Here is an 11,264-nt window from a genome sequence, read left to right on the forward strand (position 1 = left end):
TTTTAATGAATGTGGTTTTCCTTTGGGCAGTTTGCTTCCATGACCCTTGAATCTCTGGAGCATGAAGGTCAAAGTGATTTCAATTTTGGAAGACAATTACATGTACCTGATCATCGAAGAAACCACCCGACAGGCCGTTGCAGTGGATGCTGCTGTTTCCAAGCGGGTAAATGGGGTCAGAAAGAGGCTTGGAAGAAATGATAAAATAGGGGCCGGCGGTAGGGGTTGGTTTCCTTTGCAGCAGCTCTCAAAGCCCTTAGGGCAGTGGTGGCGAATCTATGGCGCGCGTGCCATAGGTGGCACCCAGAGCCCTCTCTGTGGGCATGCGCGCCATGCCCCGGAGATGGCAACCGTTCCTCTTCAACCAGCCACCCGCTAACTTGCTGAGGTCCCAGGTGGCCGGATACATCCCAGCACGGCTGGTTTCCCTCCCTCCCTGCCATCCCATCCCTCCTGGCCTCGCATGCTCTCCTTTTCGCGGGCACGACCCACTGCATCGCCGCCTCAGCTGTCGGCCAGCCGTCCAGCTCAGAGGCGGCTTCTCTGAACTGCTGGCAGCGGGCTGGGCTGCGGAGCCCCAGAGTGCACCGGTCGAGGGGCCAGCAGGCTGTGGCTGCTGACGGACACTGTCGGCCCCCTTGCGCCCCTGCCTCGCTTTGTCCTACGACAGTGGTTCTCAACCTTTTTAATGCCGCGACCCCAACCGGTCGTAAGTCGAGGACTAAACCGGTCGTAAGTCGAGGACTAAACCGGTCGTAAGTTGAGGACTAAACCGGTCGTAAGTCGAGGACTACCCAACCGGTTGTAAGTCGAGGACTTTCCCTGCCCGGGAGCGCCGCGCATGCGTGGTTTCGCCCCCTGCGCTGGCCGAGGCGTAGCTGGCAAGCGGCAGAGACGGAGCAGGCCGACCACCAGCTGGCCCAGCCCAAGGGAGGTAAGGCACCCGCCGGAAAAGGGGGAAAAAAATGGCGGACAAAAAAAATGGCGGACAGCCTTGCTTGGCGACCCCCGTGAAATGGTCAATCGACCCCAAATGGGGTCCCGACCCACAGGTTGAGAACCACTGGCCTACGACAATGGCACCCCCGCCCTGCCTTGCCTCGCCTCACCCTGCAGGACGAGCCTTCTGCCCACCGCCCCACCTTCCAGAGACCCCCTGGATCTCCCCCAACCCTGCCCGGCCTCCACAGGGGTCCCTCCCCATGAACAACATCGAGGTGACCACGCCCACTTTGGCCACACCCACCCAACCTGCCATGACCACCACAGCCACGCCCACCCAGTGGGCCACGCCCACCTGGCACCCGGCAATAAATAAGTGGGTTTTGGGTTGCAGTTTGGGCACTCGGTCTCTAAAAGGTTCGCCGTCACTGTCTTAGGCTAACTTCTTAGTCCGCGTGATTAAACCATAGCCTGTTGCACACGACCCAGCCCGTTTGGATTGAGTCTACAAAGAACCGCAGTTAAGCATATCACACACCTAATCACCGAGCTAGGCCGGTTGAAGGTGGGGATGGGAGTTCCAGATTGGGGCAGGGGGGTGGAGGTGGGAGTGGGCAAAGTCAGGCAGGCCCAACTGCATGATCAAAGCTCTGTCCCTTTTGCAAGGGATGCTTGACTGTGGAGATTCTCAGCCAATCCAGATCACGGTTGCCCCAAAGGTGCTTTTTAAAAAGGCAACTGGACTTCCTTTGTTTTTCCTTTGCAAGACAAAGGCCACTTTTGTAAAGACAGCAAAGTTCACATTTTGGACAGAGAGGGCCGCTGGTTTGAAAGAGGGACCGAAGAGGCCACCTACATGAAAATTGAACAGCCTTCTCTCAACCGAGGGGGAGGGATACAACATCAACTATCCCCTGTTTACAACACCATCCATTTCAGCAGCTCCAAGAAGGCTGCACACCCATTTGCACTATTCAGGTGACCCTGAAGGCACAGATAAGCCTCCAAGTGGCCTCAATGACTCTCAGACAGAGCACTAACGACCAGATGACTGCAAGGAATATACAGTAAATCCTTCCATCCTCCACCATTCAGTCAGAAGTGAAGAAGCTTCTTGGATGAGAAGTGAAACGTCTTCAAGGAAAAAACAAGGAAAGTCCAGTTGCCTTCTGAAAAAGCACCTTTGGGACAAGTGATGCATCTTCACTTTTTAATACAACCCCTTCCCTCATGAATTGAAGAGGAAGTTACTCAAGGCCTGAATATGCAGAATCACAATGGGCTAGGTTAAGGTAAGGTAAGATAAGATAAGGTGAATAACTCATGGACTTGAATATTGGCCTGCCTACTCTTAGTCCAGCATTTTCACCACTCTACCTCACTCTCTGGCTGTCCTGGGCAGAAGCTGCAGGAGATCCTAACACAGTGGTTCTCAACCTGTGGGTCGGGACCCCATTTGGGGTTGATCGACCATTTCATGGGGGTCGCCAAGCAAGGCTGTCCGCCATTTTTTTTGTCCGCCATTTTTTTGTCCGCCATTTTTTCCCCTTTTCCGGCGGGGGCCTTACCTCCCTTGGGCTGGGCCAGCTGGTGGTCGGCCTGCTCCATCTCTGCCGCTTGCCAGGTACGCCTCGGCCGGCGCAGGGGGCGGAACCACGCATGTGCGGCGCTCCCGGGCAGGGAAAGTCCTCGACTTACGACCGGTTGGGTAGTCCTCGACTTACGACCGGTTTAGTCCTCGACTTACGACCGGTTTAGTCCTCGACTTACGACCGGTTGGGGTCGCGGCATTAAAAAGGTTGAGAACCACTGGCCTAACAAGATGTGTACCTTGCTGAGGGGCCTCTGTAGAAGAAATGGCATACTGAAGGTGTAGCCAATGACTGCAGAAAAAAAAGAAGAGACGATGATTAGGCTGTCTGTTTGTAATGCGATTTGAGACGATTTGAGATTTCTCACAAATGCTCTATTCAGTTGCTCCTAGCAAGGAGACCATAAGAGAGTGGTTTCCGGCGAGTTTAGACTCTAGGACAGGGGTCTTCAAACTTGTGCCTTTTATGACTTGTGGACTTCAACTCCCAGAATTCCTCAGCCAGCAACGCTGGCTGAGGAATTCTGGGAGTTGAAGTCCACAAGTCATAAAAGGCACAAGTTTGAAGACCCCTTCCTTTCCCAATTGCTTTCAGAAATTAATTATTAACTGATTTTCAGCTATTGGAAGTCTTCGGATCAACAAGTCCCTGAGTGAGTTTCCTTTGATTCTTGGGGAAAGACATTTGAAATAGCAACAGCACTTAGACTTTGTATACCGCCCCATAGTGCTTTTCAAAACTCTAGGCGGTTTACAGAGTGGGCACATGTCCCCCAACAATCTGGGTCCTCATTTAACCAGCCTCAGAAGGATGGAAGGCTGAGTCAACCTTGAGCCCCATCAGGATCGGACTGCTGGCGGTCGGCAGAATCGGCCTGCAATACTGCCTTCTCATTATTGCGCCACTACAGCCCATGAATACAAATTGAAGGACTTAAAAAAAAAACATCTTTTGGAATAAATCTAGGTGCACTATGCTCTTTCTGTGTGTTTTTTTTCCCCCTAGCTCCTGGAGATCATCCAAAGAGAGGACGTTATTCTAAAAGCCATTCTGACTACCCATTACCACTGGTAAGTGTGTTTGCGTGGCTCTTGCCCTGGTTGTTTGGGAGAAGAGAACCACAGCCTTCCTCCCTCTTCAGATTCAAGGTGGGCTGAATTCATGGGGTACAAACGAAACAGCCCCTCTACAAATCCAAGGGGAGGAATTTTTCAGTAGTTAAGAGGTAGCTCAATTCTGGAGAAATTATTGAAGAATAATTTTTAAATTTGTTAAAACTGGGGACAAAAGAAATCAAAGAGCTTCTCTGCCTGCCAATGGGGTGGAAACCTTTTGAAAAACTAGAAGAGTTGTGCTTTCTCTTTGACAAGCCTCGTGTCTCTCCTCCAAGCTGGACATTTGGAGAGAAAAACTATTTCCTCTTCCTCCCCTTTCCCAAGGGACCATGCAAGAGACAATGAAGAACTGGCCAAAGTTTACCCCGGCCTGGAGGTATATGGTGGGGACGCACGGGTGGGAGCTCTGACACACCAGGTGACTCATGAGGAGGAATTAAAGGTAAGCGTGGAATGGACCACTCCTGCAGTATTATTGGGGTATCATAGTATGACTGAATTACAGAGAAGTCCAAAACTACCCACAGGGATTTCATTCGTATGTGACACCATTGCACCCATGACACAAATTGATTTCTTCTTTCCCCCCAGCGCGTGCCCAGATGATGCAATTCACACTGTTTGCACTTTCCTTCATGCGTTAGGGTTAGCGCAGGGGTAGGCAACCTCGGCTCTTTTATGACTCATGGACTTCAACTCCCAGAATTCCTGAGTCAGCTATGCTGACTCAGGAATTCTGGGAGTTGAAGTCCATGAGTCATAAAAGAGCCGAGGTTGCCTACCCCTGCGGCTCACTCTCTGTTGACTCTCTTCAGCAATTGGCAGGGGTAGGCATGTAGAGTGCAGTTGAAGTTTGCAACCTCCTGGCCTTTTCCTGTCTACCTTTTGCCTGCCCTTTGTGACAGCTGGTCCATGCTCAGCCTGTTGTGCTGCTGGCGGCTGCTTGGCTTTCTTTGTGACTTGACTTCTCCGCAGAGTGTTTTCCTCCACCGTCACCTTGGAGGAATTGACGTTTGAGGGTGGAGGGTCGTTCTCCGAGCTCGTGGGTTGGTTTCCGAATGTTTTGTTACCAGTCTAGGTAATATCTTCAGCGAATTTAGGAGATGTCAGTATCCATGTTCTTCTGCTTATAAGAACTTCGTGTGATCAGTAGATCCTTGTGATGGGGAGGTCACGTCAGGTATGGATCATTGGGAGGTGACCTCCCCATCACAAAACCAACTGACTACACAAAGCCCTTATAATCAGAAGAACACTGACATTGTTGTTGTTAGTTGTGAAGTCGTGTCCGACCCATTGCAACCCATGGACAATGTTCCTCCAGGCCTTCCTATCCTCTACCATCTTCTGGAGTCCATTGAAGCTCACGCCTCTTGCTTCAGTGACTCCATCCAACCACCTCCTTCTCTGTCGTCCCCTTCTTCTCTTGCCCTCCATCTTTACCAGCATTAGGCTCTTCTCCAGTGAGTCCTTCCTTCTCATTTGGTGGCCAAAGTACTTGACTTTCAACTTCAGGATCTGGCCTTCTAAAGAGCAGCAGTCAGGGTTGATCTCCTCTAGGACTGACCGGTTTGATCGCCTTACAGTCCAGGGGACTCGCAGGAGTCTTCTCCAGCACATTGACACTGACAACCCCTAAATTCTGCTGAAGATGTTACCCAGCCTGGTGGTGAAACGTTCAGAAACAAACCCACAAGCTTGGAGAATGGACCTTCGCCCTCATCCGACACCTGAGCTACAGATATTTGCCACTATTGAACTGATGCTTTCCCGGGATCGATTTGGTCACACCACTCGCTAAGGCAAAGGCTGCCTTCCCATCGTGCACAGAACCACGAAGGAACCCAGCCTATTTTGGCCTAGCCTGGAATGTTGTGGGAACTCAGCAAGTGTACGGGAGTTGGAAATTTTTCAAGCATGGTTGGCAGCTGTCTTGGGATTTGACATAGAAACTCTTTCTTTTGGACAGTTTGGCAGCATCAATGTGCGGTGCCTTCTCACGCCAGGCCACACCGCCGGACACGTCTGCTACTTCATGTGGGAAAACGATTCTCTGAATGCTCCTGCAGCTTTCACAGGTCGGTCCTGAGAAATGAATGGCAGTTATGGTCCCGGTTGATGACATGCTGGAGCCTAGGAAACGGGGAAATTGCTCATACGCACAAAGCTGTTGAAGCAGCTTTGGGGTTAACTCGCTTTCTAGGTTCACACAATAGGGTACATGCAGCACAGCAAGATGCCCAAATTATGTCAACAAGATTAGGTGACCAAGTTTAGCAGAATGCATCTGCTGGGTATATAAATGATGTAAGCAGCATGTTGTGTGAATAGTTCCAGCCCTTTTGTGCTTCTTTGCATCGCCTATTTCCCAGCATCCTTAACTGAAAGCAACAGTGTAAGTGTCAAGGAAAAGAACCATTGCTTATCAGTAAAGCATGTACTTTGCACAAAACTGGCCTGATTGATCATTGTTGAAAAGGCGGGATATAAATTGGACGAACAAGTAAATACAGGCAGTCCTCAACGTACGAACACAACGGAGCCCAAAAATTCTGTTGCTAAGTGAAAAATGTGTTTACATTTTGCCCCATTTTACTTTTCTCGCCACATTTGTTAAGTGAATCACTGCAGTTGTTAAATTAATAACACGGTTGTTAAGTGAATCGGGTTTCCCCGCTGACTTTGCTTGTCAGAAGGTAGCAAAAGACCCCAAGTGACCCCAAGACACTGCAACTGTCATAAATATGCGTCGGTTACCAGGCATTTGAATGTAAATCACGTGACCCTGGGGATGCTGCAACGGTCATATGTGTGAAAAAGGGTCATAAGTCACCTTTTTCAGTGCCGTTGTAACTTTCAATAGTCTGTTGTAATAGAATGCAATATGACACTCGGTTGCTGGGAGGGTGTTTTCATTACCGTGCTGATGCTTCTTGGGTAACAATCTGCCAAGTGACTGAGTTGTTGGGGGGAGGGAATTGGGAGGTGTGTGTTCTGGCTTGATTGTACATTATCCCTTTGTTCTTAGGCGACACCTTATTTGTCGGTGGTTGTGGGAGACTCCTGGAATGCCCAGCTGAACAGCTGTACAAGAGCCTGACGGAGGTCCTGGGCGGGTTGCCAAAGGAGACTGTAAGTTTGAGTGGCTTCTGACGCCGCTGATGTGCCAGGTCCCAAATCTGAGGAAAGAGCCCTGCCTTCTTGTGGTTCCCACTTGAGGTCCCCAAGGTGCTTTTTCACGAGGCATCTGGACTTTCTTGTTTTTCTTTGAAGATGTTTCGCTTCTCATCCAAGAAGCTTCTTCAGCTCTGACTGGATGGTGGGGAAGGGAAGGATTTATACTCCTTGCAGACCGCTGGTCATTTGCATTCTTTTAGAGAGTCGTTGAGGCCACTTGGAGGTTGACCTGTGTCCTCAGGGTCACCTGAGCGGTGCAAATGGGTGTGGAGCCTTCTTGGCTGCTGGATGTTTTCTGCCCTGGGTCCCTTCACTGTTGAAGACAGGCGCAGGCTGTTGGGGATGAGTCTGTGTGGTCTGCATCTCAAACTGAAATGCAAATGGTTCAGAAATGTCTTCAAAGAAAAACAAGGAGGTCCAGTTGCCTCCTGAAAAAGCACCTTTGGGACAACCATGATCTGGATGACTGGGAATCTCCATAGACATTCCCACTTGAGGGCCAGCAGTGGGGATAGAGGAGCATAGAGGGTTTAGGCCAGGGGTCGGCAACCTTAAACACTCAAAAGAGCCACTTGGACCTGTTTCCCAGAGAAAAGAAAACACTGGGGGCCGCAAAACCTGCACGCACACACGCAAGGAGCAGGAGCTTGATTGAAGAGTTTAATTAAAAAGAAATAGAGTTCTCTCCCTCCATCCCTCCCTCTCTCTCTGCCTCCCTCCCTCTCTCTCCCTCTCTTTGTCTCCCTCCCTCTCTCTCTCTCCCCCCTCTCCTTCTCTCCGATCTTCTGCTCACCTGGCAAGCTGGCTTCATGCTGTTCTCCGACAAGCTGACACACATTTTTATTGGGCTGGCTCTCTCCTGCCCTATGGTCTGCCAGTCCTCTTCCCCCACTCAGTGTGTGTGTGTGTCTGTGTGTGAGAGAGAGAGAGACAGAGAGACAGACAGAGACAGAGAGAGTTGCTGCTTCCTGCTGAGACGCAGCAAAGGCAGGAGCCCCGCCCAATAAGCTTGTCCGAGAACAGTGTGAGGCCACTCTCTTTTTTACACACACACACACAGAGAGAGAGAGAGAGAGAGAGAGAGAGAGAGAAGGGAAGGGAAGGGAAGCGCAAGTGCCTCTCTCTGTCTCTGTCTCTGTCTCTCTCTCTGCAAATGGCGGAGGAGGCTGGGAGTCGCAGGAGAAGGCTCAAAGAGCCATCTGCGGCTCTGGAGAAGGTGAAGCGGATAGTTGTCAAAACAACCCTAGAGGACAAGAATACAAATTAAAACATCCCCAATAAATGGTGGGTAATATCACATAATATTTTTTTTGATTGCCCCATCCCAGATAAAGGGAGAACTTGGAAGAGGGTCAGTTCTTAACTTTAAAAAAATTAGCCGTATTGTATGAATCGCTTTTGTCTTTTTGTGTTTTCACTTCCTCAAAAGTGTGAGAAACCGCATTTCTAGTTTTGGACAAATGTCACCCGGGACCTTGGCGATCACAGCAAAGAGGTTTGGGGAATGGAAGGGATTCCACGGCGAATTACTCCTAATGTGGTAGCCTGAAAAAAAAAATTCCTTTTCAGAAAATCTTCTGTGGACATGAGTACACAACCCAGAATTTGAAGTTTGCCTTAAAGGTGGAACCAGAGAATGAATTTGTGAAAGAAAAGCTCATTTGGGCTAAAGTGAGTGATTCTGTTTATACTGTTCCCCCACTTTTTCATCTTTCTGAAATGAGAACAAGATGGAAAGTTGACCCTTTATTAAAAAAAAATCAGAATTATAGACCAGTAACCTCAGTCTCTAATTAGCTTAGTGGTTGCTTCAAATATCCTGCTGGACTCTGGATTGTTTAAATCATGGCTTCCGGTATAAGCCAACATTGGTGGCAGAAGCCATCATTCTCAACTACTGAACAATGGAATACAAATTTTGATTGCTGGCAGTGGTGTTTGTGGGGGTATGTGGTTAAAAAAAACCCCCAACTCTGGATGGTTGAAAGCCCCCCTTTTATGCTTCCATTGTTTTGTTTAGATTTTTTTTTAAAAAAAAAACAAAGTATTTGGAAATACCCCCGTTTGCTCAGTCAGGGGCAAGAGCGGGCCTACTCATCTCCTAAGCCTTTTGTTGATCCTCAGGGTCAACCACTAGGATGTGGAAAAGGTCTCGTTATTTTTTTAATAATTAAGGAGAAACTTCCTCACAGTGAGAACAATTAACCAGTGGAACGGCTTGCCTCCAGAAGTTGTGGGGGCTCCATCACTGGAGGCTTTTAAGAAGAGACTGGACAGTCATTTGTCTCGAATGGTAATAGGGTCTCCTTCTTGTGCAAGGGGTTGGACTAGACTAGAAGACCTCTGAGGTCCCTTCCAGCTCTATTCTGAATTAAATCAAATCATTGATTTATTCTTTCACAGCTCCGAGAAGATGAAGACCTCCCAACGGTGCCTTCTACTTTGGCTGAGGAGTTCCTCTACAACCCATTTCTTCGCATCTTGTGAGCCCACCTTTCTTTAGTGGAGGGGGGGGCGTTTTTTTTTCTTTGGTTTCTGTCCCAGCTTTCCTCCAGGAACTCAGGGCCATGTGTTTAGCGCCCACCACTCACCCCAGCCACCCGTCAGATTGGTGGGCTAAGGGACTGACTAACCCAACTTTCATGGCTGAGAGTGGGCTTCTGGGTATTGCTGCACTTCAGAGATAAGCAGAGCACGTCCGGAGTGGATCTGAACTTGGGTTTCCCCAGATCATCCAACTTCTGAATCCTGTCCCTCAGGCTATTAAGGGTCTTGTTTTGTCTGGGTTCACACAATACGCTGTATGCCAAACAGAAATTATCCCTTTAGATTTCATTAGGGTGGAACATGTTCTAACAAGATGCCAAAGAGTTGGGTTCTCACGACAGTTTTACTGTTTGGTGCAAACCCAGCCAAGGCTTACTTTCATCTTGAATTAGAATATGCAGCATCTTGGATTTAGAAGCACAAAGTGGAGCCACAGGGTGCTCATCTTACGCATCTTCTCTGGGATCATAAACACTCCACAGCTAGAGCACAATCTCGAGAAAAGATGCTGAGTACCTAAGACAATCGGGAATAGGTAGGCAATGAGATTGGCCATTGGCCATTCGCTGGATTATTCATCGAGCTAAGGCAGGATAAACTAACCTCATTACAGCAAAGCCTCATGCCAGAATCAGCCTTTGTGGTTTATTCCAGGATATTTGCAACGACAGCATCAGAGAGACCACAGTTCTGGACTTGATCATGTGATTGAAGCCCTGCTCCTTTTGCATTTAAACATAAACAAGGAAAGGGCTTCAATCACACGCTTATCTACCGCTTCATAGTGCTTTGCAGCCCTCTCTCTAAGCGGTTAACAGAGTCATCATATTGCCCCCAACCATCTGGGTCCTCATTTTACCGACCTCGGAAGGACAGAAGGCTGAGTCAATCTTGAGCGGGCCAGGATCGAACTCCTGGCAGTGAGCAGAGTTAGCCTGCAATACTGCATTCTAACCACTGTGCCACCACAAACACCCCTGCTCTGCAAAACAGACCACGAAACCAATTATAATTCAAGACGGTGATGGTGTTGCATTCAGATTCTAAGGACAATTCTGGCACCTCCTACCCCTGCTGGGGAGCCAGTTGGTGTTTGCAAAAAGGCCTCCAGCTCCTTGCTCCCTCCTGTACATCTGTGTAGTAGTGTGATAACATCTGAAGTTTTGGCGGAAACCTCTCTCTCGGGTTTGCTAAGTGGGCCCTTTGCTGTTCCAGGGAAGAACCAGTCCAGAAATTCACGGGCAAGTCGGCTCCCGTCGAGGCCTTCGCGGCTCTCTGCAAGGCCAAAGAGAGTTTCCGGAAACCCAAAGAGCAGCTCAGTCCTCAGGCTATGCTGGCATTTGAATGGGGGCTGTTTGACCCCCTCCTGCAAAAGTGAACCCCTTCCTGCCGTGGTGAGGACACAGGTGCTGTGGATGAAGGGCTGACTCCCTCCTCCCCGTGCCCTTAGAATCAAATGCCGCAGGGGCTTGTGGCAAGGCAAAGTTGCCTTCCCCCATTTCACGGAGGAGGAAAGCGGCATCCTTGACTTCCCAGTTCTTGCTGAGAAATATGACGACGAGCGCCGAAGTAACTCCTTCATTCTGTGCAGAAGGCAGGCGCCACGGAGCCGTGCAAAACGGAGGAGGGAAGTAAATTGTTGCCTGCCTCCCAATTTACTATGAATTGAATGACAGCTATTTGCTCACTTTTAATTAATTTTTTTTAAAAAAAAATTGTTTTGTTGGGGTTTAAATCCAGCCTTTCCTTCAGGTGCTCAAAGCAAGCATACATAGCATTCGTTCCTCCAAATTTCCCCTCCATAGCCCTGTCCGATGATTGAGACTGAATCATTGAGACAGTTGGTGAGACTGACCCCAGGACCTCTCACTCCCTTCTGTGGCTGAGGATA

The 11,264-nt window shown here is 49.2% G+C and overlaps 1 protein-coding gene across 1 annotated transcript; it reads left to right on the plus strand.

Moving 5' to 3' along the window:
- The first annotated feature begins 37 nt into the window (after positions 1–37).
- Positions 38–10,788, plus strand: HAGHL (hydroxyacylglutathione hydrolase like). The gene is made up of 8 exons (XM_015821651.1): positions 38–166; positions 3,540–3,604; positions 3,974–4,091; positions 5,619–5,727; positions 6,678–6,781; positions 8,396–8,497; positions 9,230–9,309; positions 10,589–10,788. The coding sequence occupies exons 1-8, from the start codon at positions 62–64 to the stop codon at positions 10,749–10,751; spliced, it is 846 nt and encodes a 281-aa protein (XP_015677137.1). The 5' UTR covers positions 38–61; the 3' UTR covers positions 10,752–10,788.
- Positions 10,789–11,264: the final 476 nt, after the last annotated feature.

Source organism: Protobothrops mucrosquamatus, unplaced genomic scaffold (genome assembly GCF_001527695.2).
Source record: "Protobothrops mucrosquamatus isolate PMUCROS unplaced genomic scaffold, P.Mucros_1.0 scaffold1377, whole genome shotgun sequence".
In the NCBI taxonomy this organism is placed as follows: domain Eukaryota; kingdom Metazoa; phylum Chordata; class Lepidosauria; order Squamata; family Viperidae; genus Protobothrops; species Protobothrops mucrosquamatus.

What these genes read in the sequence shown, in the direction of transcription:
- HAGHL (XM_015821651.1), top strand. Translation starts at nt 62, where the DNA reads ATGAAGGTCAAAGTGATTTCAATTTTGGAAGACAATTACATGTACCTG. An exon ending in CTGACTACCCATTACCACTG is followed by an intron (nt 3,605 to 3,973) that starts GTAAGTGTGTTT and finishes CCCTTTCCCAAG; the next exon opens with GGACCATGCAAGAGACAATG. An exon ending in CTCATGAGGAGGAATTAAAG is followed by an intron (nt 4,092 to 5,618) that starts GTAAGCGTGGAA and finishes TCTTTTGGACAG; the next exon opens with TTTGGCAGCATCAATGTGCG.